The sequence below is a fragment of the Polyodon spathula genome, chromosome 12, assembly GCF_017654505.1.
Source record: "Polyodon spathula isolate WHYD16114869_AA chromosome 12, ASM1765450v1, whole genome shotgun sequence".
Lineage (NCBI taxonomy): Eukaryota > Metazoa > Chordata > Actinopteri > Acipenseriformes > Polyodontidae > Polyodon > Polyodon spathula.
The window spans coordinates 887,984-915,446 of NC_054545.1; the positions used below are offsets into that span (position 1 = coordinate 887,984).

Sequence of the window (27,463 nt, forward strand, 5' to 3'; positions counted from 1 at the left end):
GAACCGCGATGAATTAAACCAAGAGAACTGTGGCTTTATTAAATGGATTTGCAAAGCCCCTGGAACATCTAGGTGCACATTGTGATTGCATTGCTCTTTAAAACCTTCTAAATACATGACAGGAGGAAACTGTATTATATTAATGGCAGCCTCGTCACACTGCATTACACATCTCCCAGACTTGACGCCTTAGAGCAGATGTAAATGCTGAAATGCACTCAGCTTGCCCAAGCAAGTGTGACTGGTTTTCTACTCTATTCTTCATGTATTTTTCCAGGTTTTGGTTTATTTCCCTCTTGAATGAAGATTCACTTACTTTTCCATCAGGCGATGTTCCAGCAACCTGCCCTGTTGCTATGGTGATTTTATCAGGGTGGACTGCTAGGCTGTAAAAAAAGAAAGAAAGAAACACATGCCAATGACTAACCAAATTTTTTTTTTTTAAAAATCAAATCAAACACAAGCAAAGTGGTCTACTGGAAATCATGAAATAAACAAAAGCATGGAGCACCGAGCCAAAAGTAAGACCTTTAAGCTTTTATTATTCACTGTCTTTCTCATCCAGTCGTTTGCTTGTCACTGGACTGCTGTTCTGATGAGCTCTGGTACAATTGTCAGCGCTGTGAAAGCCTGTCTGTGCTGTGCTGCCAGGTTGTGGAACTCCATTCTATCTGTATCCCTGGGGCCAACAGGACTGCTCTCAGACAACAGCACTGCTCTCAGATAACAACACTACTCTCAAACAACAGCACTGCTCTCAGACAACAGAACTGCTCTCAGACGACAGCACTGCTCTCAGACAACAACGCTGCTCTCAGACGACAGCACTTCTCTCAGACAATCAGTGTTTTCCACGATCTAGAATAACGGGTTTCACTTTCACTTTATTTCAGGTGTAGCGGAGCTACTGCTGCTGCTGCTACTGTGAACTTTAACCTGCAAAATCAAAGTGATGTTTCGTGCTTCCCTTCTAATATCTCGCCCGCCTCTTCATCGATCAATCTGAATTGCACGAGATTTCAGGTTTGCGTATTAAGCGCCACAATACTGTTGCATTTAAAAAGTCATGAGGACAACTGACTAGGCTGTATTAAGAAAGAAAACACGTTTCAAATTGTGTCTGAGTGTGTCAAGGGTCTACACTCTACCCCCTTGGGGGCTCAATAGCTAAAAAAAAAAAAAGTACATCTCGAATCAGCTTTTTTGACAATTCAAACAGTAGGATTTTGCATTCTTACCACTTAACGTCATCGTTGTGTCCGGAGTAGTGTCTCTGAAGCTGCTCTTCTACATTGTACAGCACGACCACTGAAGCAATGAAGTACACAGTCTCACCGGTCGGCAGCAGGTACAGGTTTGAGCGGCAGTCCCGGCCTCTGTACCCATAGCTGCAAGTTTTGTCAAGGAGTTTAAACAATCTGGAGCTGTGCTGCTAGTCTTGATGTTATATCTGGAGCTGTGCTGCTAGTCTTGATGTTATATCTGGGGCTGTGCTGCTAGTCTTGATGTTATATCTGGGGCTGTGCTGCTAGTCTTGATGTTATATCTGGGGCTGTGCTGCTAGTCTTGATGTTATATCTGGGGCTGTGCTGCTAGTCTTGATGTTATATCTGGGGCTGTGCTGCTAGTCTTGATGTTATATCTGGGGCTGTGCTGCTAGGGCTGTGCTGCTAGTCTTGATGTTATATCTGGGGCTGTGCTGCTAGTCTTGATGTTATATCTGGGGCTGTGCTGCTAGTCTTGATGTTATATCTGGGGCTGTGCTGCTAGTCTTGATGTTATATCTAGGGCTGTGCTGCTAGTCTTGATGTTATATCTGGGGCTGTGCTGCTAGTCTTGATGTTATATCTGATGTTATATCTAGGGCTGTGCTGCTAGTCTTGATGTTATATCTGGGGCTGTGCTGCTAGTCTTGATGTTATATCTGGGGCTGTGCTGCTAGTCTTGATGTTATATCTGATGGGCTGTGCTGCTAGTCTTGATGTTATATCTTGATGGCTGTGCTGCTAGTCTTGATGTTATATCTGGGGCTGTGCTGCTAGTCTTGATGTTATATCTAGGGCTGTGCTGCTAGTCTTGATGTTATATCTTGGTTATATCTAGGGCTGTGCTGCTAGTCTTGATGTTATATCTGGGGCTGTGCTGCTAGTCTTGATGTCTGGGGCTGTGCTAGTCTTGATGTTATATCTGGGGCTGTGCTGCTAGTCTTGATGTTATATCTAGGGCTGTGCTGCTAGTCTTGATGTTATATATCTTGATGTTATATCTGGGGCTGTGCTGCTAGTCTTGATGTTATATCTGGGGCTGTGCTGCTAGTCTTGATGTTATATCTGGGGCTGTGCTGCTAGTCTTGATGTTATATCTGGGGCTGTGCTGCTAGTCTTGATGTTATATCTGGGGCTGTGCTGCTAGTCTTGATGTATATCTAGGGCTGTGCTGCTAGTCTTGATGTTATATCTGGGGCTGTGCTGCTAGTCTTGATGTTATATCTAGGGCTGTGCTGCTAGTCTTGATGTTATATCTGGGGCTGTGCTGCTAGTCTTGATGTTATATCTAGGGCTGTGCTGCTAGTCTTGATGTTATATCTGGGGCTGTGCTGCTAGTCTTGATGTTATATCTGGGGCTGTGCTGCTAGTCTTGATGTTATATCTGGGGCTGTGCTGCTAGTCTTGATGTTATATCTATCTGGGGCTGTGCTGCTAGTCTTGATGTTATATCTGGGGCTGTGCTGCTAGTCTTGATGTTATATCTGGGGCTGTGCTGCTAGTCTTGATGTTATATCTAGGGCTGTGCTGCTAGTCTTGATGTTATATCTGGGGCTGTGCTGCTAGTCTTGATGTTATATCTGGGGCTGTGCTGCTAGTCTTGATGTTATATCTGGGGCTGTGCTGCTAGCTTATGTTATATCTAGGGCTGTGCTGCTAGTCTTGATGTTATATCTGGGGCTGTGCTGGGCTGTGCTGCTAGTCTAGTTATATCTTGTGCTGCTAGTCTTGATGTTATATCTAGGGCTGTGCTGCTAGTCTTGATGTTATATCTGGGGCTGTGCTGCTAGTCTTGATGTTATATCTGCTGTGCTCTAGTCTTGATGTTATATCTAGGGCTGTGCTGCTAGTCTTGATGTTATATCTGGGGCTGTGCTGCTAGTCTTGATGTTATATCTAGGGCTGTGCTGCTAGTCTTGATGTTATATCTAGGGCTGTGCTGCTAGTCTTGATGTTATATCTGGGGCTGTGCTGCTAGTCTTGATGTTATATCTGGGGGTGCTGTGCTGGGGCTGTGCTGCTAGTCTTGATGTTATATCTGGGGCTGTGCTGCTAGTCTTGATGTTATATCTAGGGCTGTGCTGCTAGTCTTGATGTTATATCTGGGGCTGTGCTGCTAGCTTGATGTTATAGCTAGTCTTGATGTGATATCTGGGGCTGTGCTGCTAGTCTTGATGTTATATCTAGGGCTGTGCTGCTAGTCTTGATGTTATATCTAGGGCTGTGCTGCTAGTCTTGATGTTATATCTAGGGCTGTGCTGCTAGTCTACAACCCTTTTTATGTTTCATGCAGTTGAGCAGGTTAAACATCCAGGCTTGAAATGTTTGTGTCTCTGAAGAGGCTGCATGTCTCGGCTCAGGTGTTCAAACTTGATGCTTCAACCCTTTCATCCTCATATAGGGGAGGATAGAAAACCTCTCTTCTAGTCTTTATATGAGGACATATGGAAGACGCAAATGCATGACAGCCTCATATGAAACAGCATTGTGCTAATGCTTGGGTATAAAAACAAAAGGATACACCCAATCCAGTTTGAGCTTCTTGGCCGGCAGGTCTGCTTTAGCTTCCAGATTGTAGGATTCCACTTGATCTTTAGGCATGTACATGGTAACAGGACGCCCACGCAAAAACATTTTCACATACCCTTCCTCTAAAAAAGGACAAACAGCTTCAAAAGACAGTTCAGCTCCAACAATCAGCATGCAAGCAAGGGCAGCATTAGAGGTATAAATAACGGACAGTGCAAAAAGAAAAAAGGAGAAATGAAGGTTCAGTGAACACAAGAATACAGGTTTTAAAAGAATTTTATTAGGCGTTTTAAAAGTACAAGTCACAAATCATGCAACGACTAACAGAGCACGGTGAATAGAAAGCAGTTTGTCTCATTAGCTAGATCAACAGGTGTTAATAGATGAACCATGCTATTCAAAAGCAGACCGGACTGGAAACAAGCCAGAGAGGAAAAGTGTCAACGCTCAAGATGTTCAAGCCAGAACAGCAAACACAACGACAGTGATCACAACAGGAGACAGGAAAAAAAACAGACATACGGTAAAGGACAAAGAAAACACAAGTTTACAAAAACTTTCTGTAGTGTTAGAAACGTTAAAGGTTTGTGCCACTTAAACAACAAAATCAATCAGACGAGGCAGAAACTAGTAACATATCTGAAAGTACTGACTCGGGGATCTCAGAGGGCTTTTAAAACTAGGTGACCTTGACATATCAAGAGGGCTAATCAGGGTCTGGCTGGGGCTTTTGGGGAATGGCTGGGTGAAGGAGGGTGCCTTGCGGAATCCAAGCTGGGCAGGGGACCTTTCGGACGTGCTCCCTAATTCGGGGTCCACCGGCTTCGCTAGCACTCCAGTCAAACCAGTCCTGCTCTCAGAAGATCCAGTCCTTTTTGATGAATGACTCAGAAATATCTGCACGGTTACTAGGTAAAGTGGTAAGGTTGGCAAGAGGAAGGGGGTGTGGTTGGAGGGCAGAAGTGATACAGCAGTTACAAACAAACAAACACAAAACAAATAAAACCGAATGTATTTACCATTATTATTTACTATTTATTCATCATGTTTAAAGTGAGTGAATGTGACAGTAGGATTTTCCCTACTAGAAGTGGACTCTGTAGCTATCTGAAGGTTTGGTTATACTTCTCCCATTATTTGAACACCCCAACATCTTTAAACTGCTTTAACACTGACATTGTTTCCTGAGTTGCGAATCTGTGACTAGAGTATCGTTTTAAGAGGAGTGCAAGCACAGCAGCTGTTCATAGTTTGAGACAATTTCTATTAATACCTTGTTTTTTTTTTTACCACAGCCAAGTTGTATGTGTGCTTTTGCTTTGAGAAAACCAAAACATATCAAACGTATATGTTTTAAAACTCAGTGAAACGCATTTAGGAGGCTATCGGCTGGTCTGACAGCCCTGATCAGCACTTTTCCATCACAAGGTAAGTAAGTGTGGAGTTGTGATCAAGCCGTCGCTCTGTCTCTGAGACAGTCCGTTCTGAGGTTCATTCACTGGACCGTGTCCGGGACCTTGCACACGGCATCACAATACCAGGCTGCAAACAACGCTTGATTAATCACTGACCGAACCTGAGCACTACGTTCAGCATTCTATACATGAAGATACGATCACGCTGCAGTGCATCCATAACTAAACACTCAACCATTAGACTTAATACTGCAACACAGCTGCAAGATAAAGTGGGTAACGCTGCCTGCAGCAGCTAGTCTCGTCTAGTCTTGTCTAGTCTCGTCCAGTCTCGTCTAGTCTCGTCTAGTCTCCACTGTGCGCGCATACAGACAGGGAGGAGCCTGTAGTCACGTGCACACGAGAAGGAAAGAAGGCTTTGAAAGATCAACGCCTCCCTTGGAACTGGGTCTCTCAAGAGGTTTGTCCATTTGAATTACCTCGACTGTGATTTTTAAATCTCTCTTCCCATCCACGTCCCTAACTGGAACACTATCCATGTGTGCTGAAGGCTGTAGGCTAGTGCTGCACAATAACTAAACCACTATGGAACAGGAAGCTGGGTAACCCGGTATACTGCACCAAGATCTTATTTTTACAAGTACAATCATTACACAGCCCTAAGTAACACTGTTATAGAATGAAGCTCACTTTTAAATGTTAATATAAACAAGTCTTCTATCCTACAGTACTTCTAGCTGACAGCCTAGGGATGGGGGGGGGGGTCACAAAACTAGCATAAAGCCACACAGGATTAGGAATACAAGCTAATGCAAGACCAGTGGGGAGAATTACAGAGAGGCATGTTAGATATGCCTCTTCACACATTAGTGTTGGGGTCAGGGGTCAGGGGTCAGGGCAGGTTACTCCTACACACACACCCCTGTGTTTGTCAGAGCTCTCTGTGTCATGGAGACAGAAGAGTGTTCTCAATAAGCAGCTTTTTAATCAAGGAAACACTGACTATGCAGCAATTGTATTATTATTATTATTATTATTGCTATTATTATTATTATTATTATTATTATTATTATTATTATTATTATTATTATTAATAATAATAATAATAATAATAATAATAATAATAATAATAATAATAATAATAATAATAATAATAATAATAATAATAAATCAACAAAACCAATCTGCAATTCAGAGCTGAGTAGTGTTCCATCAAACTGGTTTAGACAGCTGCCATGTAGTAATTTATTTTTAACAAGCTCTGAAATAGTAAACGTGTTCTCTATTTTTTGCTCCAAGCCAGAGGAGAGAGTGTGGAGGGGTGGGGGTGGGGGGAGTAAGGCTGCGTGTCACTGCAGACTCGCAGGGCCGGTCTCCTAGGCAACTGTCAATGCTCAGAGAGCTACACGGGTTGGGAAACAAGGCCTACCTTTACAGTGCGTCACTCGGCGTTTTCCTTGGGGTTACAGAGACAGAGATAGAAGGACTGGGTAAAAAAACAAACGTGCAGGAGAACACTCAAGCACACCTGCTACCTGCGCCTGCCTTACAGGAACTACTGTATTTATAATAAGCATTTTCACTATGTTGCATTGAGGCTCTCGATGCGAGGGACGTCGCTAATGCCCACACACGTCACGCTTCCTTTTATAAATGTATTTCTCCAGCAGCTCTAAAAAGCTCCTAACAGTCCAAATTTATTACAAGCAAGTCAGAGCTGTGTCTGTCTGAGCCAGGAGTGTCACAGGAGACCCTGATAGCGCTGTCGTTTACAGACAGAACAATCCCGGGCGTGTTTCGCTGTTCAACACGAGGTACCGGCACCATAATCCCTGGGACATGAAGACCCGTCACCGGGTTTGAATCCCTGCTCAGTATGTGAGGCACCGCCTCAATACAACAGCAGCTCTTTATCTTTGTTGCTTCATTTGAAAGTTAATTGAACTGAACCTGAAAACACAGCCGAAGTTATCAGACAGTCGGGATACAAATGTGCTATTCTTGATTAGGAAATGTTCTCATCTCATATATATTTATATTATTCCTTTGAATTTGGTGTATAGAAATTCAAACTTACACACACACACACACACACGCACGCACACGCACACATACTGACACACACACACACACACACGCACGCATACACACACAAACACACACACTCTCGCACACGCACATACACTCGATAATATGCACACACAATACAGCTTGAAGTTGTAATAAAAGCACAGCAGATTAAATGGGCGTCTCTAAATCAGCAGTCCATATGGTGCACAGCCTAGAGCGGTACACATGCAATGAACCACATATATATTTAATCGCTAATCAATAACTTTAAATGCCTCCTGATGACTGCTGCACTGACAGATTCCTGCCCAATCATTATATTATCGGAAGGAGATATTCCTTTTCCAGTCTAGAGTAACAGTGTGAAAACAGATGGCAATGAACTACAGTACTGAATTGAGAAATGAGAAGGAACTAGGCTACCATTTGAAATAACAATAAACAAGGACTGTTACTTACCTGCGCTGAATACGGGGTCCTTGTGTTTGCTATACAAAAAACAAAAAACACCCACAATGAACCATTACAGGACAATACTGTTTACCTTACTGTATGATTATAGTGAACACTTAGCAGTCTCTGATTACTATGTATTTACATAGCAGCTACACAGTAAATACATGTGAACCTACACATCATTACAATGTTATTATGCATAGTCACAATGTATTTCATGTGTAAATCTTTTTGCACGTTATATGTAAGAACATAATTGCATCAGAAAAGGGTTAGGGTTCGATCATGCACAATAATGCACATTAAGTGCATTGTAACTATTCATACTAACACTGTAATGACAATGATGTACTAAGGGGTTCACAGGGACTCATCATACCTCTCGCTGGTCTTCTTGCTGCTGGAGCTGCTGCTGGTGGAGCCTGTGCGGGTGCGGCTGCTCTTGGGGTCCCCCGTGCTGTCCCTGCGTATCGGCCCTACCTGCTCCGTTGAGCTGGCTCTCTTCACAGTACTGGCCAGAGGAGAGGGAGGGGGAACAACAGGGGGAACAGCTGAATGCATTTTATATAACACCTTCCACCAACAGAGGGTGCTAACAGCTGAGCAAACCCCAAACTCTGGGGCGCTGAATTACAGCTGCTACAGTATATCTGTAAAGAGCTGCCAGTACAATTATACAGTTTACCATGGTATTTTTGCATGGCATTTTTGCAGCTTGACTGGATTTTTCTATACTATGCACTAATAGGCTTTACCATGCAGCTCTGGTCTTGACCATGCTTACCTATGCTTTATTATACTTTACAAGGTTAAGAACATTTACATGGCATATCCAGAGGTGTCTCCTGATGGTTAAATTGTGGAGGCATGCATGACGGTGATGATAATCAGAGCAGTGTGATCAGCATTTCAATGCAGCGTGGGCTCTAGTTTAATCCGAGTTCTACCAGTGCCAGATCATGACATCCAGCTGGTTCCCAGATCCACCCCATCCCTATGGATGGCTGGACTCACAAGCTTGGAACAACTGTGTGCTTTCATTGGCTAATGCCTGCCTTTCAATCTGCAGTGTTCTTAGCACTGGAAGATGCAAATCCATTGCGTGTCAGCAGTCAGCCTGTCCTCACACACAGTGTAGATGTTGCATTTCAGTGGTGCTGTCATGGTCATTTTTGGTAATTAAATTAAAGAAGAGTGAATCTAGAAAGGCTAAAATGTGCAGCCTGTACTGTACTGTAGTTCCAGTTAGCCAAGCCGCTGGGGTAAATGCAGTAGAATGGGATCTCTAATGTGCTCAATGGTGAACAGCCCATTCAAATATAAAAAAGATGACACAACACTGCTGCCCCTAGCTACACTACCCAGGGGGTCTGCTTGTTTCTGTTCATGTTGCAGCTCAGAAAGGAGAGGGATCCTGCATATAAACATTAATACAGTGTCACAGCTATTTAAACTGGTCCAACCCCGGTTATCTGCTGAGACAGACACCCTCAGGGTCCAGCATGGTACTGTGGGCAAGCACAGGAAGTCTCACGGCATGTTTTCTTAACGATCTCATCATGATCACCAAGGAAGCAGCTGAGCTCATTTAAGAACCACAAACATGCAGTACTGCCATTGCTGCAAAGAGTTAACCGTTTGGAGGTGAAGATCCAGTAGAGCAAGAGGCTTCCCTCCACGGTACGCAGATAGGAGCTGGGAAGAGGTGTGAATTACTGCTAATCATAGTCTCTCTTAACTCTGCTAAGTGCAGCTCTTCTGGGGTTGCAGCTGACTGTGCAGACGCCGAGCCTAACCAGTCTCCCCGATGCAATTAAAGCAGTTGCTTTCATTTGGAGACCCTCAATTCACAGGTTTAGTTCAATATCTCACTGCACAGATAAATCTTCAGCTGGTTTCCTCTGTGCCTTTCTCTTTCCTTCAATGTCTTCTTCAAGTAAAACTCCAATGGTACATACTTTTAAAAATTAATAACTGGTGTAAAACCTTGATACTGTAGGTCACTGTACTCTGGAGATCAGAGAATCATTTGCATTGCTGTTATAATTCGAAATTATCGTTTTATTATGAAAAATATAGTGATAGGCTGTTTAAATGTATGCACCAATCTTAATCATGTCAGTCAAAATTAGAGAGGGAGGAGGAGGAGGAGGAGGAGGAGGAGGAGATGAAGAAGCAGCAGAAGACTCTGCTGCAGTCCCTTGCTTTGAAGCATGTATCAATATCTCACATTATTCATAATCAACTGACTTCCCGAATCACGCCTGCAGCACTGCTTCAGATTTGAGGGTAATTAGTCTCTGTGCTGTGTATCCAGTTGGGGTTTTTTTTCTCTAGTTTCACAGCCCTGAAAATGATTATAATTAAGAGCCTATGGAGCTGTACAGTGTCATGGGGTGGCAAAGGTAACAATGACATTCTAGAGCTCTACTTTCTATTGTTATTAAGGGTCAGGTCTCCATGGGATAGATTATTAAAGCTATATCAGCATGATATTTATCCAAAGTAACAACACACCCAATAAAGTTACCAAGCCGGAAATAAACAACTGAGACATGGGGTGCTGGGGGCTTGTGAAATAAACAACTGAGACATTGGGTGCTGGGGGCTTGTGAAATAAACAACTGAGACATGGGGTGCTGGGGGCTTGTGAAATAAACAACTGAGACATTGGGTGCTGGGGGCTTGTGAAATAAACAACTGAGACATTGGGTGCTGGGGGCTTGTGAAATAAACAACTGAGACATTGGGTGCTGGGGGCTTGTGAAATAAACAACTGAGACATTGGGTGCTGGGGGCTTGTGAAATAAACAACTGAGACATTGGGTGCTGGGGGCTTGTGAAATAAACAACTGAGACATTGGGTGCTGGGGGCTTGTGAAATAAACAACTGAGACATTGGGTGCTGGGGGCTTGTGAAATAAACAACTGAGACATTGGGTGCTGGGGGCTTGGGAGACATTGGGTTGGGGGCTTGTGAAATAAACAACTGAGACATTGGGTGCTGGGGGCTTGTGAAATAAACAACTGAGACATTGGGTGCTGGGGGCTTGTGAAATAAACAACTGAGACATTGGGTGCTGGGGGCTTGTGAAATAAACAACAGAGACATTGGGTGCTGGGGGCTTGTGAAATAAACAACTTGTGAAATGAGACATTGGGTGCTGGGGGCTTGTGAAATAAACAACTGAGACATTGGGTGCTGGGGGCTTGTGAAATAAACAACTGAGACATTGGGTGCTGGGGGCTTGTGAAATAAACAACTGAGACATTGGGTGCTGGGGGCTTGTGAGTAGTTTTGAGTTTTTTCTTCTTTGTTTTAGAATGAATTATACATTTTAATAAGCACTCGTGTGAAGCTTCTACATTTCTCCGAATGTACAAAAATGAACATTGAAAACTGAGAATGAAAGCAGAACAAATGAAATGCAGAATGCCAATGGAATTGCTCTTCAAATCAAATCACTCCTCTCTCACAATAGGATTTATTTCACATTGTATTACGTGACCTTTGTGTTACTGCTGCGTCTCTCTGTTGAAAAACGTCACTAAATGCTCTTTCAACAGGAGCAGTTTTTCATGTTCTCTTGATAAAATATTCATATTAACAAGAAAACGTTGTCACTGTGGTACAATATGAATTATTAAAGCAGTAATTAAAGTCTGAAGGGAACGGAAATATAATATTGTATGATGATAACTTTTGACATTATCTATCCTACTTTATGAAAAATCTACTTTAAATGTTCTATAATGAAACGTTGTACTTATATTGTAATTAAATATAGCATATGTACAATAAAGGTATAGTTACAATGGACAATATCCTCAAGAAAATCAGAACTGTAAAGACAGTGACACTGGGCAACATGAGAGACATTGTGATTACGTGCAAGTACCTGTGTATTTACTGAGGATTGACTGTGCACAGTAATTAGAGACGCAATGTAAAGTATTACCTTTAGTTCTTACTGTGTTGGGGGGGGCAGGTTTAAAGGTTACACTCAAGGTTGTATTCATGGGGAGACAGACAGGGACAGAATGAAGAGATTGATTACACAGTACATCTCAATTGATGTTACAGTTTCCCGGTCCCCTCCTGCGCTGGTAGGCTGAGTGATATTTAATCAAAGAAACATAACGTAAAAACAAAAGCCTGGATTCTCCAACTGACATTTTCACTTTCTATAAAACAAACAGAACAAATGAGGGGATGAGTAAGATATATTTGCTTTAACAGAGTTGTTCTCAGTTTTTAAACTATTGAAACATCAATTTGGGGTAAGAGAATCACAATAAAATGAACCAATATCCCTCCACTGTTTATTTGTATTCCTAACACCCCAGGTCAATTACAATCAACCAATACCTGTGCTGCCTCCCCTCCCCCACAACCACGCATCTGTAGTACCTCACTAAACTCCTAAATACAACCAATTAAAACTCTTGGAATAAAAAACATTTCAGATGGAACTGAGTAGTAACAATGGAGATCAAATGGACCCTTAAACTAACAACGCCCTTCCCTACAGTACATTCTGTGAGTTAGCAATATGAAAAAAACACGTACAATGAAGGATTCAAACAAGAGTGTGTCCATATGGAATCACACGATGCATGTGCTCAGGAATCAGCTGGGAATATGAAACTATGAAACCAAGCATTTTACTGGGATCGCTGCCAGGCTGAATTAATGAATATTATCACCCTACTGGAGAACATGAATCTGATACAGCACTGAGAAACCCTACTGGAGAACATGAATCTGATACAACACTGAGAAACCCTACTGGAGAACATGAATCTGATACAACACTGAGAAACCCTACTGGAGAACATGAATCTGATACAGCACTGAGAAACCCTACTGGAGAACATGAATCTGATACAGCACTGAGAAACCCTACTGGAGAACATGAATCTGATACAACACTGATGCTCATGGGGCTCTTTATCAAAGTATTGTTGCAGTCTTAATCCATCCCTGCCACAGAGAACATGGCTGCCCCGGCCCTAGTTATATATATATATATATATATATATATATATATATGATATATATATATTATATATCTATATATATATATATATATACACACACACAAACACATTCTCACATATCAGCTATAACTTAATCTAAACAGAGGGGAAAAAAGAATAATACTGTAAACTTGGGTACTGATTTCTAATTCTTTCAAAGGTATTTTGCTGTCAGACAGTTTCTGCTCTACAGTGATAAACAGATCCACTGTGGCTCCAGCATGGTTCTAACTGCAGGTGGCCCAGAGACTTGCAAGCAGGCGCACACCACTGCAATTGAAGGGTTCCCAATGTACAGCGACAGTAGTTTCACTCAGTCATTTTGGAGCAGTAAAAAAAAAACAAAAAAAACCCCGCTAACTCAACTAAAAGCAGGGAGTGTAGGAATGGAGAAATAAAATCCAGGCGAGGTTCACCACCAGACCCTGCCAGAGACAATGCTAACAAACACAGGGATTGAGAATTGAGCTAAGTGATTATATCATTCAAATACAGGACCCTGTCTGGCATTTTATACATGTGAACAGACAGTAATTCACTAAAGAGACTCCCATGCACCAGACTCGTGAGTTACTGGTCCAGCTCAGAAATATCCCCACACACAGCACATCCTGTTATGAATCAGTTTATCTGCAGGGTGCAGCCATCCTCTCACAGGCATATGTCCAATATCTGCAACTATGCAGGGCTCCCCATAACCCTCCACTGAAAGGGTCAGTAGCTACATAATAGAGAGGCACAGTTAGGAAGCTCTTACAGTGCTGCCAGGACCGTGGTACATAAACAGCCTGCTGCAATTATCTTAACAGAAGTAGCATTCGGATAAATTCAATATTCAGTGTTTTGTTCTACGTTAAGGGAATTGAAAGAAGGGGTGCGCTCAACTAATTAGCTCATATGAAGAAGCCAAAGCACAGTACACTCCAGCGCACCAGTGCAGTGTTAAAAAGAGTGCAAGGATTGCATGTGAATGGGTGTGGAGACTGCACTGCCCCCCAGTGATTGTCTTTGTTGGGGTCCCCGGAGGCGATGGTATCTCTTGTTTGCACTGCCCCCCTTGTGATTCTCTTTGTTGGGGTCCCCGGAGGCGGTGGTATCTCTTGTTTGCACTGCCCCCCTTGTGATTCTCTTTGTTGGAGTCCCCATTAGGCAAGGTGGTACCTCTTGTTTGCTGGTGATGAAGTGTCCTTCCTGGCTCCAGATGAAGAAGGCAGTGAACCGCTCGTTTTCTTTGGTAGTACCGTTCCATTATTCACTACGGGCCTTAGAGGCAATGTCGGCATCAGGGGTCTCGCTGTAAAACACAAGAGAAAAAAAACCAACAAATCAAGAACATGACAGCCAATCATCGCGCCATTTGAGAATGCCAGACGAACAAAGTAGCAACTCCGCTTCCACAGCATAACTGAGGACTTCAAATTCCAGAATCCAGTGGAACAGAAAGAAGAGCAATGGCTTGGAATGCAAACGCTGAAGATAATAAAAGGTGCACATTGAGCGTTTTCTTCTCTAAGACTGCAAAGACATGCACACTAAAGCGAATGTACCTGTGTTCACGTGGGTGCAATAGCAGAGCTTGCTTGTATTTTAATAGCGATATATTCAGTAGGACCCCGTTAATCAAATGAGTTTGACAGGAATTCCTACATACTTTAATTATGGGTTCTGGCCAGCTGCTGTCCATTTCATTTCAGACTAGCACTGTCTCTGCCCTGCCCTATGTGTGTACTGAACAGACGCAGCTGTGCTCATGCGTTCCAGTGAACATGCAGCTGCATGCCTGGATGAACCGCAACAGTACTGCAGGATGCAAGAGTGCGGTCACTGATCCTGGCGGGGTCCATTCGGCTGCTTGGGACAAGCACTAGCTAACTTCTGCACAGTTAATAGATTACAAGATAAACAATACACCCCCTGAACTGCAATAACCATTTGAATTGGCCCCATTGGGTTCTTATTAAGGAGGTTTTACTAGCAACAAGGCGTAGACGGGTATAGCATACAAAATAATAGCAAATGGTAACTTATGAAATATTAAACCCTGAGAAGCTGTGCAGCACCTAAATATACTTCTTATAAAGCATCTCTATATATACTGTATTGCCAGGTGCTGAATTCAGTACATCTCTAAATTACTCCATCTGGATACCATCTGTACAAATGTAGACTAAAATCATAGCATTTACACCATTCCACCAAGTGAGCCAGATGAACACTTATATATAAAAAAACATTAATATGAAAAAAAACTATAAGTTGTCAAAACATAAGTGTTAACTTATGGATGCCCAAGGATCATCTGGAACTCAGAAGGCTGTGTGGTCCAGTGGTTAAAGAAACAGGTGTATAACCAGGAGGTCCCTAGTTCAAATCCCAGCTCAGCCATTGACTCCCTGTGTGACCCCAAGTTAGTCACTGAACCTCCTTGTGCTCCGTCTTTGGGGTGAGATGTTGTTGTAAGTGACTCTGCAGCTGATGCATGGCTCACACACCCAAGTCTTGTATCTTGTAAAGTGCTTTGTGATGGTAGTCCACAACGAAAGGCGCTATATAAAAAATAATAATAATAATATATAACTTGTGTGTCTCTTTAGTCCAGATACTAGGACAAACCAAGACCTAGTAAAGGCATAGCACCATATCTGAGAGGTGAGCGCAGTGCAACTAACACACTGCATCCACGAGAAAGCACAGTGCAACTAACACAGCATGAGAGAGCACAGTGCAACTAACACACTGCATCCACGAGAGAGCACAGTGCAACTAACACACTGCATCCACGAGAGAGCACAGTGCAACTAACACACTGCATCCGCGAGAGAGCACAGTGCAACTAACACACTGCATCCGCGAGAGAGCACAGTGCAACTAACACACTGCATCCACGAGCACAGTGCAACTAACACACTGAGCACAGTGCAACTAACACACTGCATCCACTGCATCCACGAGAGAGCACAGTGCAACTAACACACTGCATCCACGAGAGAGCACAGTGCAACTAACACACTGCATCCACGAGAGAGCACAGTGCAACTAACACACTGCATCCGCGAGAGAGCACAGTGCAACTAACACACTGCATCCACGAGTGAGCACAGTGCAACTAACACACTAACACACTGCATCCACTGCATCCACGAGAGAGCACAGTGCAACTAACACACTGCATCCACGAGAGAGCACAGTGCAACTAACATCCACGAGTGAGCACTGCACTGCATCCACGAGAGAGCACAGCACAGTGCAGTGCAACTAACACACTGCATCCACGAGAGAGCACAGTGCAACTAACACACTGCATCCACGAGAGAGCACAGTGCAACTCACTGCATCCACGAGAGAGCACAGTGCAACTAACACACTGCATCCACGAGAGAGCACAGTGCAACTAACACACTGCATCCACGAGAGAGCACAGTGCAACTAACACACTGCATCCAGAGAGAGCACAGTGCAACTAACACACTGCATCCACGAGAGAGCACAGTGCAACTACGAGAGAGCACAGTGCAACTAACACACTGCGTCCACGAGAGAGCACAGTGCAACTAACACACTGCATCCACGAGAGAGCACAGTGCAACTAACACACTGCATCCACGAGAGAGCACAGTGCAACTAACACACTGCATCCACGAGAGAGCACAGTGCAACTAACACACTGCATCCACGAGAGAGCACAGTGCAACTAACACACTGCAACGAGAGAGCACAGTGCAACTAACACACTGCATCCACGAGAGAGCACAGTGCAACTAACACACTGCATCCACGAGAGAGCACAGTGCAACTAACACACTGCATCCACGAGAGAGCACAGTGCAACTAACACACTGCATCCACGAGAGAGCACAGTGCAACTAACACACTGCATCCACGAGAGAGCACAGTGCAACTAACACACTGCATCCACGAGAGAGCACAGTGCAACTAACACACTGCATCCACGAGAGAGCACAGTGCAACTAACACACTGCATCCACGAGAGAGCACAGTGCAACTAACACACTGCTGCATCCACGAGAGAGCACAGTGCAACTAACACACTGCATCCACGAGAGAGCACAGTGCAACTAACACACTGCATCCACGAGAGAGCACAGTGCAACTAACACACTGCAGCACAGTGCAACTAACACACTGCATCCACGAGAGAGCACAGTGCAACTAACACACTGCATCCACGAGAGAGCACAGTGCAACTAACACACTGCATCCACGAGAGAGCACAGTGCAACTAACACACTGCGTCCACGAGAGAGCACAGTGCAACTAACACACTGCATCCACGAGAGAGCACAGTGCAACTAACACACTGCATCCTCGAGAGAGCACAGTGCAACTAACACACTGCATCCTCGAGAGAGCACACTGCAACTAACACACTGCATCCTCGAGAGAGCACAGTGCAACTAACACATTGCATCCATGAGGAATGTCCACAAAGCTGAATTCCCAATGCCACACCACACCGAATGTGGAAGAGATGTGTCCAACGTGAGACTTAGGAGATTGGAAAGTTCAGCAGAGAGAGACTGTCATGCATGCAGAAAGAGAGATTCAAATTTGAATGTTGTATCCTTTGCACATGACTTGACTCCATGCAATCTTTGAAGGAAGCAGAATTGAGGAGGCATAAGGAAACCATATGTTGTTTCAAAATGGTATTACAAATAAGATTTACAAATGCATACATCATGCTTCTTAATGGCTTTCAAACAATCTGTGGAAATTTCACATTGGTTCTTTAACAGTTCAGTTAGCTATCGATGTCACAAAGTGTCATACACACAAAGACAACCGTGTCGCCATGTTACTATGTGAGGGTTTCAAACCACAAACTCAAAGCAACTCTCCGGGGATCGCAGCACAGCAGTCAGGGTAGTTAGTGGCGCTTACCTGGCTTGGACACATTGACAGATCTAGCAGCCTCTGTAGGGGCTGGTTTTTTGGTGGAAGGCTGATCTATAGACCCACAGCGTTACAGGGGAGAGAAACAGAGGGAGAAGAAAGAGAACTGAGGAGGCGTAGATTGAAAAGGAAATGTACAGAAGACAGAAAAAGAACTGAAGGAGGAGATGAGAAGATATTACATTTTAATCGATTACAAGATAAACAATACATACCCTGCAACACGTTGTGGGGGCAGATTCAGACTCCAGTCATAACTTTTCATTTTTATTAAAATTCAATTGGATTTTCAGAAATATGTCCTAACAGATCAGTTAGCTGGCTGGGCTTTTTATATGAGATGCTGACAACAGAGCAGAGTTGAACCAGAGGCTAAATGTCCCTGGCAGGAGCAGGACTATCTGCATTGCCAAGGAGACAAGCAGAACAGAAACCTGACAAACCAGAACCACCCTGGACAGGGGCTGGAGATGAAGAGCTCTGAGGCTTCCTACAGTATGTAACACAAGCAGGTTTGGGGGTTACCTTTGGTGGGTCCCTTCCTGTTCTGCATGGCCTGCTGTTCTTCAGAGATGTTGAGCCTCCGGACGACGTCAGCTAGTGCAGACTTCAGCAGCTGGAGCTCGTCCTCCTGCATCTGGACTCGCTGCTCCAGGGAGGCGATGCGGTCAGTCACCTCCATGCTGCTGGCAGCCGAGGCGCTGTCATCTGCAGAGGAACGGAGAGAGAACCAGGAGTTGCTGTTATGGATCATCACAGAACAGGGAGCAAACAAGGAAACACAACAATCAATGCAATTAGGGTTTTGTCAGACATAGGTACCCTTTGACAAAGTGCCAAGACACGTTTCAGAAAAGATTTTTGCACTACGAAAATTGCTGTAGTAACCTGAACAACATTTCCCATAAGAAACATTTGTGTAAAGGCTAAGTAAAGTTTGGAATCTGCTGTAGTAGACAGTAGTTTTCATTAAAAACTGTAACAGCTTATCTGAAGAGTGTTTCTTTTACCATGTGTGACTGAAAGTGTAGGCAGTAGACTGTACTGTCAATGGATGATGTATTTAGCTCAGACCAATAGCTCAGATTATTCTTCCTACATGCAAAAAATATATACTTTTGGGAAATGCTGAACAGCAGGATCAAAGAGAGAATGAATGATAAATATTTAAAGGACCTGCTGTCAGTACCTTCTCACTATTCCCTTTACACACATCGACTGAGTTTGAAACCTTCTCAGTATTCTCTTTACACACGTGACACACATTGACTGAGTTTGCAGTGCTGTATTATACTTTAATGTCATGGACAATTAAACAGAACCTTAAAATCAGGGTGAAATATCATACAGAAAAGTATTTACAATATTCACTATATTTGCCAGGTCACGTCCTGTCTGTGCAAAGGGGCTGAACTTTGCTGGGGACCCCAGCAGTGTCACCCATTCCCCAGTGTGTTAAGGGATGGAGATCAGACTCTCACTGTACAGCAGTGTCACCCATTCCCCAGTGTGTTAAGGGATGGAGATCAGACTCTCACTGCACAGCAGTGTCACCCATTCCCCAGTGTGTTAAGGGATGGAGATCAGACTCTCACTGCACAGCAGTGTTACCCATTCCCCAGTGTGTTAAGGGATGGAGATCAGACTCTCACTGTACAGCAGTGTCACCCATTCCCCAGTGTGTTAAGGGATGGAGATCAGACTCTCACTGCACAGCAGTGTCACCCATTCCCCAGTGTGTTAAGGGATGGAGATCAGACTCTCACTGCACAGCAGTGTCACCCATTCCCCAGTGTGTTAAGGGATGGAGATCAGACTCTCACTGCACAGCAGTGTCACCCATTCCCCAGTGTGTTAAGGGATGGAGATCAGACTCTCATTGGACAGCAGTGTCACCCATTCCCCAGTGTGTTAAGGGATGGAGATCAGACTCTCACTGCACAGCAGTGTCACCCATTCCCCAGTGTGTTAAGGGAAGGAGTTCAGACTCTCATTGCACAGCAGTATCACCCATTGCTGGCTTTACTGTGTGCTTAATCAGGAACACAAGAGCTGTTCAAATTAGCCTAATTAAAACTGCAATGTACCAAGGGCCTTGCTTTCACACCTGATGTTTCACCAAAACACGCTGAACTCCCACGAACATGAAATCACCAGAATGAGTAAGAAGTTCGGAGTTGACTCAGTGACAGAATAACGCAGGTCAGACTGTGACTAATGGAAGGAATTCGTTTTTCAAACAACACTCGCTTTTGTAATGTAGCAGAACAAGCAAATCAGCTCCCCCGGGGAGGGGGGGAGTAACTGTTTCACAACAGAAACTTCCAGTTTAACTAAAGCAATACTAATACTGCACTTCAGTTCTAAAGCGCTCTGCTCTCTAATGATAAGAGGCATTAATGTCACCCATGCAGTGATTAATGTCCCATCCCAGATAAGGGCTGTCTGAACAATGTCATGGAATCCCATCAATGCAGATCCAGCTTGATAGCTCATGAGCACTTAAAAATTTAGCTTTTCTTTTGTGAGAAAACACACATTCAAACAATCCCGGTCGTAATGGAGGGATTTCTCTCTGAAAAAGGAACTGAGCCATACTGTGACTGAGAAACTAATACAATCTGTATGCAGCTAGCGATCTGTATTCGGTGTCTGGGGGTCTTTCTGCCTGCTTGTTGGTACGGATTCACCCAGCATTTTGCACAGCGAGCTTCTTGGGGTTACACCCCTGCCACTGTCAGCCCCCATCCCAGCAGGATTAATGAGGCAGAGCATCAGACTCACCCCCTTGGTGATTTATCTGTTAACAGAGTAGAATTTTCCTGGACTCCACACAGGGGTCTCTGGAGACAGACTGATGTATCGCCTCACCTCTGTATCACCAAACCTCAACTACAAAGCATCCCAATGCATCTGCTTAAAGCAAACAATAATATATTCCATTACGAGACCTCTCCTTCCCTTTTATCTTAGAAAAAACAGATTCAAGAACGGGAAATAAAACCTAAACCTAACTAAAACCCTGTGTCCACATGGCTGATTTAGTTACCTGGGAAGCTACAGAACTCAATCTGTACCGTATAAACTATAAGGCAATGGAAAGCCATTCCTGCACTTGCATGAGCTTCCTGCTCAGAGTGATATTCCTTTATGTCTTTGGAAAGGACACCCTGTACCATGCTTCTTCATTGCAGCTTGGGGACAAGGTCTTCTGTGCATCTCAAAGTGCGGCACTGTCTCAATATCTTCAAATAGAATAACTGTAACTGACTACATGTCCCTTTACTGCCGAAGTGCATTTCATAGTGAATGTGAAGATTCTCAGCTATGGTGAATGTGTCATGCAGTTCTCAGGACAGATCCTCAGCTACGGGCTTGATTCCAGAAACTGTTCAGTGTGTTAAAGCAGCAGGTAACAATACCTGAAAGCACTTAACAATAAGCAGCACACACAGACCCAGCGTTCATCACAGTGCATCACTTTACTGCACAGCACACACAGACCCAGCGTTCATCACAGTGCATCACTTTACTGCACAGCACACACAGACCCAGCGTTCATCACAGTGCATCACTTTACTGCACAGCACGCACAGACCCAGCGTTCATCACAGTGCATCACTTTACTGCACAGCACACACAGACCCAGCGTTCATCACAGTGCATCACTTTACTGCACAGCACACACAGACCCAGCGTTCATCACAGTGCATCACTTTACTGCACAGCACACACAGACCCAGCGTTCATCACAGTGCATCACTTTACTGCACAGCACACACAGACCCAGCGTTCATCACAGTGCATCACTTTACTGCACAGCACACACAGACCCAGCGTTCATCACAGTGCATCACTTTACTGCACAGCACACACAGACCCAGCGTTCATCACAGTGCATCACTTTACTGCACAGCACACACAGACCCAGCGTTCATCACAGTGCATCACTTTACTGCACAGCACACACAGACCCAGCGTTCATCACAGTGCATCACTTTACTGCACAGCACACACAGACCCAGCGTTCATCACAGTGCATCACTTTACTGCACAGCACACACAGACCCAGCGTTCATCACAGTGCATCACTTTACTGCACAGCACACACAGACCCAGCGTTCATCACAGTGCATCACTTTACTGCACAGCACACACAGACCCAGCGTTCATCACAGTGCATCACTTTACTGCACAGCACGCACAGACCCAGCGTTCATCACAGTGCATCACTTTACTGCACAGCACACACAGACCCAGCGTTCATCACAGTGCATCACTTTACTGCACAGCACACACAGACCCAGCGTTCATCACAGTGCATCACTTTACTGCACAGCACGCACAGACCCAGCGTTCATCACAGTGCATCACTTTACTGCACAGCGTCCTGCATTACTGCAGCCGCTTCACTGAGGCTTCCATCCTATTAAATATTGACCCAGCGTTATGCTCTTGTAATAACTTGTAATATATCACCCGGGGTCTGCCAGTGATGTCATTCACCAGAGCACTAATTACACCACTGGAGTTTGTATTGGTATCAAGATTAAACCCTCACTGCACAGCACACAGAGACCCAGCGTTCATCACAGTGCATCACTTTACTGCACAGCAGCGTTCATCACAGTGCATCACTTTACTGCACAGCACACACAGACCCAGCGTTCATCACAGTGCATCACTTTACTGCACAGCACACACAGACCCAGCGTTCATCACAGTGCATCACTTTACTGCACAGCACACACAGACCCAGCGTTCATCACAGTGCATCACTTTACTGCACAGCACACACAGACCCAGCGTTCATCACAGTGCATCACTTTACTGCACAGCACACACAGACCCAGCGTTCATCACAGTGCATCACTTTACTGCACAGCACACACAGACCCAGCGTTCATCACAGTGCATCACTTTACTGCACAGCACACACAGACCCAGCGTTCATCACAGTGCATCACTTTACTGCACAGCACACACAGACCCAGCGTTCATCACAGTGCATCACTTTACTGCACAGCACACACAGACCCAGCGTTCATCACAGTGCATCACTTTACTGCACAGCACACACAGACCCAGCGTTCATCACAGTGCATCACACGATGTCCTCTGCTTCTTCAGTCTGGTCCTTCTTTAATAACAAGCTCACATCCCACTTCTGTTTTACCAACATGAGTGTGCCTTTGTGTCTATGCAATAAACTCAGTGTCACCTGGCCCTTCGTGAAAAGGGCTGAATCGAGACGTGTGCTAGAGGTAATGATTGAACAGCACTATTTTCTGCTTCAAATATCCAGTCCAGAGATAAACTGGCCATTGTGTCATCCTCCAGCACTCACTTTTGTTTGGTGTTGGAGGATCTGTGATGCTGCGGCTGCTGTATTGTGAATGAAGAGTAAAAAAGGGATGCCAACTTATCATAAAAAACACATCCCTCAGCCCTGAACCTATCTATAGCGTAAGTCATGTTACAGAGATTAGTCAAAATAATGTAACCCTCTGCAATATGTTTTGCATGACTTGGGTGTTCCTGGCATGCATTCTGTAATGTATTAAAGTCGCACTTCCCTGTTGCAAGTCATGTTGTTGATAGGAGGTTGGTAGCTGCTTCAGTACTCAAAACTCCCTCTGAGGTTCGCAATGAATTAAATGTAGCCCTCCTGTCCCTGGACTGGACTGCCAGCATTTCCCCTCCGTTCCGACAGGGAGTGTGCAGGGATTTCAATGCACGCTCTGCTGCACTCTCTGTATTGATCAGCAGGTTGTCAATACCTTCCTTCAGAATAAAAGACTCTGATATACTGTGCCCTGGTTGACCTACAGGTTGCTGCTCTGTTTCGTCAAAACTGTGACATTTTACAGCTAGTACCTTAGATGAAGCCTGACAGCAGGCAAAGGTAGTTTTGCCTAGAAATGTTCTTCACTGGGCTAGCTTCTCAGGAGCTGTTGACTCATAATCAATCATTCCTGAAAGGAATAATAAAAAAAAACAAAAAAACATTTCCAATTCTAAAACAAATAAGAAATGCCTTGACTTGTTTATTTCCCAGTGAGAAGACTTCTATTTAAAAAAAATTGAGAAAGGATTTCACAAAGTACCTTTTAGTATTGTATTACTATATAGGTCTGCCTTGTCCCTGCTGTCTGTTTGCATTTGTTATTCATGCATCTGATCTCGCCACACTCCCTGTTGTTCTTCTTTGATGTTAACTCTCTCTCTCTCTCTCTCTCTCTCTCTCTCTCTCTCTCTCTCATGCATTCTTTTTAAGCATTTGAAAACCTGTGTATTTAAAGATTTCTTTATCAAAGCGTAGAGAGGATTTTTTTTTCTATCCACACTGGTGTTATACAACCCAAACCCGTTTATTTAGCAATGCTGAAAGTACAAATGTCAAGACCCCTAGCCATGCTGTCTCATCGAGGAGGGCAGAGGGCCTTTATTTTAGGGATAATCCCAGATTTGTAGAGGCAGTTGTTAACCTCATATGGGACTGATGATCCTATGGATTTTTTTCTAGCTTACTGACCTGTGAGACACAGCGCCAGCCTGTCTGGAAGAGCCAGTCTCAGCTAGCGTCTTCCTACTCAACCCTGGCCACTGACTGAACCCATAGCCTCCATGACAGAAGTCTTGTTCCGTTAGTGTCATGTGAATTCAGCTGTTTCCAAAACAGAGCAAAGTCTATCTTAATACATTAACAACAACAACAACAACAACAAAAATCTATGTTATCTTTTGCACTTTCTCTACAGAGACAAGACGCATCAGCAATCAGTAATTAGCAGCAGGACTGTGTTATTCTGACAAGCATTTCTTGCTGTAGTTATTAATACTATTTTATCATGTTGATGTTGTCTTCACAAAGCCAGGCTCCGCTGACTCCACGACTCGTTATGTTGCTTTTGTGTTATATTTACTTCGATTCCACGGCTATGTGTCTGCCAGGTAAGATTAAGGAATGAGTACAGCCTCCTCGTGTAACTGCGTTTCACAGTCAAAACATTGTGCTTCTACAAGAGACACCACATGGGGTACCAGCAATAAAGAGCAGGATACGCAATCAGCATTTATTTTTTATTTTGGATAAGAAACAGTTCCCAAGCTGTAGTTCTGCTGTGCTGGCCCCCTTCCCAGAGCACCAGGCTGTGGTGTTGCTGTGCTGGCCCTCTTCCCGGAGCACCAGGCTGTGGTGTTGCTGTGCTGGCCCTCTTCCCAGAGCACCAGGCTGTGGTGTTGCTGTGCTGGCCCTCTTCCCAGAGCACCAGGCTGTGGTGTTGCTGCGCTGGCCCTCTTCCCAGAGCACCAGGCTGTGGTGTTGCTGTGCTGGCCCTCTTCCCAGAGCACCAGGCTGTGGTGTTGCTGTGCTGGCCCTCTTCCCAGAGCACCAGGCTGTGGTGTTGCTGTGCTGGCCCTCTTCCCAGAGCACCAGGCTGGGGTGTTGCTGCGCTGGCCCTCTTCCCGGAGCACCAGGCTGTGGTGTTGCTGTGCTGGCCCTCTTCCCGGAGCACCAGGCTGTGGTGTTGCTGTGCTGGCCCTCTTCCCGGAGCACCAGGCTGTGGTGTTGCTGTGCTGGCCCTCTTCCCGGAGCACCAGGCTGTGGTGTTGCTGTGCTGGCCCTCTTCCCAGAGCACCAGGCTGTGGTGTTGCTGTGATGGTGAAGGCTTGAATATGCACTGTGTTGTCTTCTGGTCAGCATCACTTCTAAGGCAAGTAACTGAACCCAGCTGCTGATTGCATGAGAATTTTCTTTAAGATCCAAATTACAGAATTACAACATCCGCGCCTCTGGGTGGCACTCTAAGAATCAAGAAAATTGTGGCTGTATAAATTCACATTTACTACTAGAACCAACAACGGTGTAGAGTGTAATACTATGCGGTCCTTTCCCTTTCCAAACTGAACCACCTCTCACAGACTGTACAATCAGTCTCGCTTACAAACGCATTTCAAACACATGGAGCAGCACGACACACTGCCTCCCTATCTGCTGTGTGCTTGCAGTACCCCTCATACAAGCCTAGCACACGCACTGCCTCCCTATCTGCTGTGTGATCTGTGTCCACGGTCAGTTTGCACAATGTCTATGTAAAGCAATAGCGTGCATACTAGCATGTTTGTGAGCATGCTGCTTCATTACTTAACCAGGTCCCCTGTGGGGATTGCAGCCTCTTTTAAAACATGTTGGCTGCTGGGTTTAGTGGAGGGAAGCACCAGATTGCTTTGTTTAGCAGTCTGGGCATGCATGCAATCAAACAGGAAAGCGTGTATGTGCACCAAAACCAAAAGAGTGAAATGCATTTGGAAACACCATACAGTACTCCAGCAGTGTGCTGTGATGAGGAGCATGCCATGGCATCTGTAATGAGTAGCTGTTTGTATATAAAATGTGCATGCCATGCTCTGGAAGCCATACTTGAACTGCAGAGCTGGCTGGGGCAGGGGGGGATTAGCTTGCTTAGGAAACCGTCTTGCACCTCTTAAACCTGTTTCTAAACTGGGCCAGGAGACAGACTGAATTGAGACGAGGTGGCTGAGCCTAGTCATGGGTGGATAGCAAAGCATGCTATAAAAGAAACTCACTGCCACAGATATTGCACCCTTTCACTGCTACACAGGAACTGAGCGCAATGCGATTCAAACAGAGCTGCTGCTCTTTCTCATCAAAGCCTAGCGAGAATTCCTTTCATCGCAGCGGTTCTCTTAAAGCTTTGCATTGCGGAGGGATTACAGTCAGGGTCTTTTAAAGTGTGGGTAACACATACAGCTAAACAGAAACTGAGTTGAAAAGGGTATTGTTGTGGAAACCTGGCAGGCGTTCCTGTATGTGCAGATCCAAATGCATTATTATTATTATTAATATTATTATTATTATTATTATTATTATTTATTTATTTATTTATTTTTATTTATTTATTTTTCTGTATCTTGTTTTTTAGGTGCTTCACCGCTGGGAGTGGATAGAGGAGTCACATGGTTCAAACTTGCTAAACCCACCCGCCTGTACTGTGAACGCTTCGTACAACACTAGCTTAGCAATTTCAAACCTGTCCCGTTTCCCTTTCCCCTCAAAGCTAATATGCAAATGAGGCCACACCCCCAAAGTGTAACGCAGAAGGACTGGGCAAGCGTGTCACCATAATCACATTACAGGGCAAAGGCAATTTACTGCCGTTTACACCATTTTTTTTTAATCAAATTTAGAGGCAAAAGTGCTATCCCATCATCAAAATCATATATTTCCATCTACACGTTTAATACTGTGCTTCTCTTGTGCAGCGCTGGTGAATTCTACATGTTTAATACTGTGCTTCTCTTGTGCAGCGCTGGTGAATTCTACATGTTTAATACTGTGCTTCTCTTGTGCAGCGCTGGTGAATTCTACATGTTTAATACTGTGCTTCTCTTGTGCAGCGCTGGTGAATTCTACATGTTTAATACTGTGCTTCTCTTGTGCAGCGCTGGTGAATTCTACATGTTTAATACTGTGCTTCTCTTGTGCAGCGCTGGTGAATTCTACATGTTTAATACTGTGCTTCTCTTGTGCAGCGCTGGTGAATTCTACATGTTTAATACTGTGCTTCTCTTGTGCAGCGCTGGTGAATTCTACATGTTTAATACTGTGCTTCTCTTGTGCAGCGCTGAATTCTACATGTTTAATACTGTGCTTCTCTTGTGCAGCGCTGGTGAATTCTACATGTTTAATACTGTGCTTCTCTTGTGCAGCGCTGGTGAATTCTACATGTTTAATACTGTGCTTCTCTTGTG

General features: G+C 44.4%; 1 protein-coding gene across 5 annotated transcripts in view; it reads right to left on the reverse strand.

Moving 5' to 3' along the window:
- The window catches only part of LOC121324263 (echinoderm microtubule-associated protein-like 1), a 70,566-nt gene that overhangs the window by 15,061 nt on the left and 28,042 nt on the right, over window positions 1-27,463 (reverse strand). For 2 of the 5 annotated variants that reach the window (XM_041265952.1, XM_041265954.1), the window contains exons 2-10: window positions 18,215-18,397; window positions 17,678-17,743; window positions 13,937-14,069; window positions 8,115-8,246; window positions 7,739-7,767; window positions 6,639-6,665; window positions 3,787-3,916; window positions 1,239-1,388; window positions 317-386 (exon numbers count right to left, since the gene is read on the reverse strand). In XM_041265952.1, coding sequence (XP_041121886.1) covers window positions 317-386; window positions 1,239-1,388; window positions 3,787-3,916; window positions 6,639-6,665; window positions 7,739-7,767; window positions 8,115-8,246; window positions 13,937-14,069; window positions 17,678-17,743; window positions 18,215-18,397 — 920 coding nt within the window. The remainder of the gene's footprint in view (window positions 1-316; window positions 387-1,238; window positions 1,389-3,786; window positions 3,917-6,638; window positions 6,666-7,738; window positions 7,768-8,114; window positions 8,247-13,936; window positions 14,070-17,677; window positions 17,744-18,214; window positions 18,398-27,463) is intronic. The other 3 variants (XM_041265953.1, XM_041265955.1, XM_041265957.1) reach the window with 3 other exon arrangements.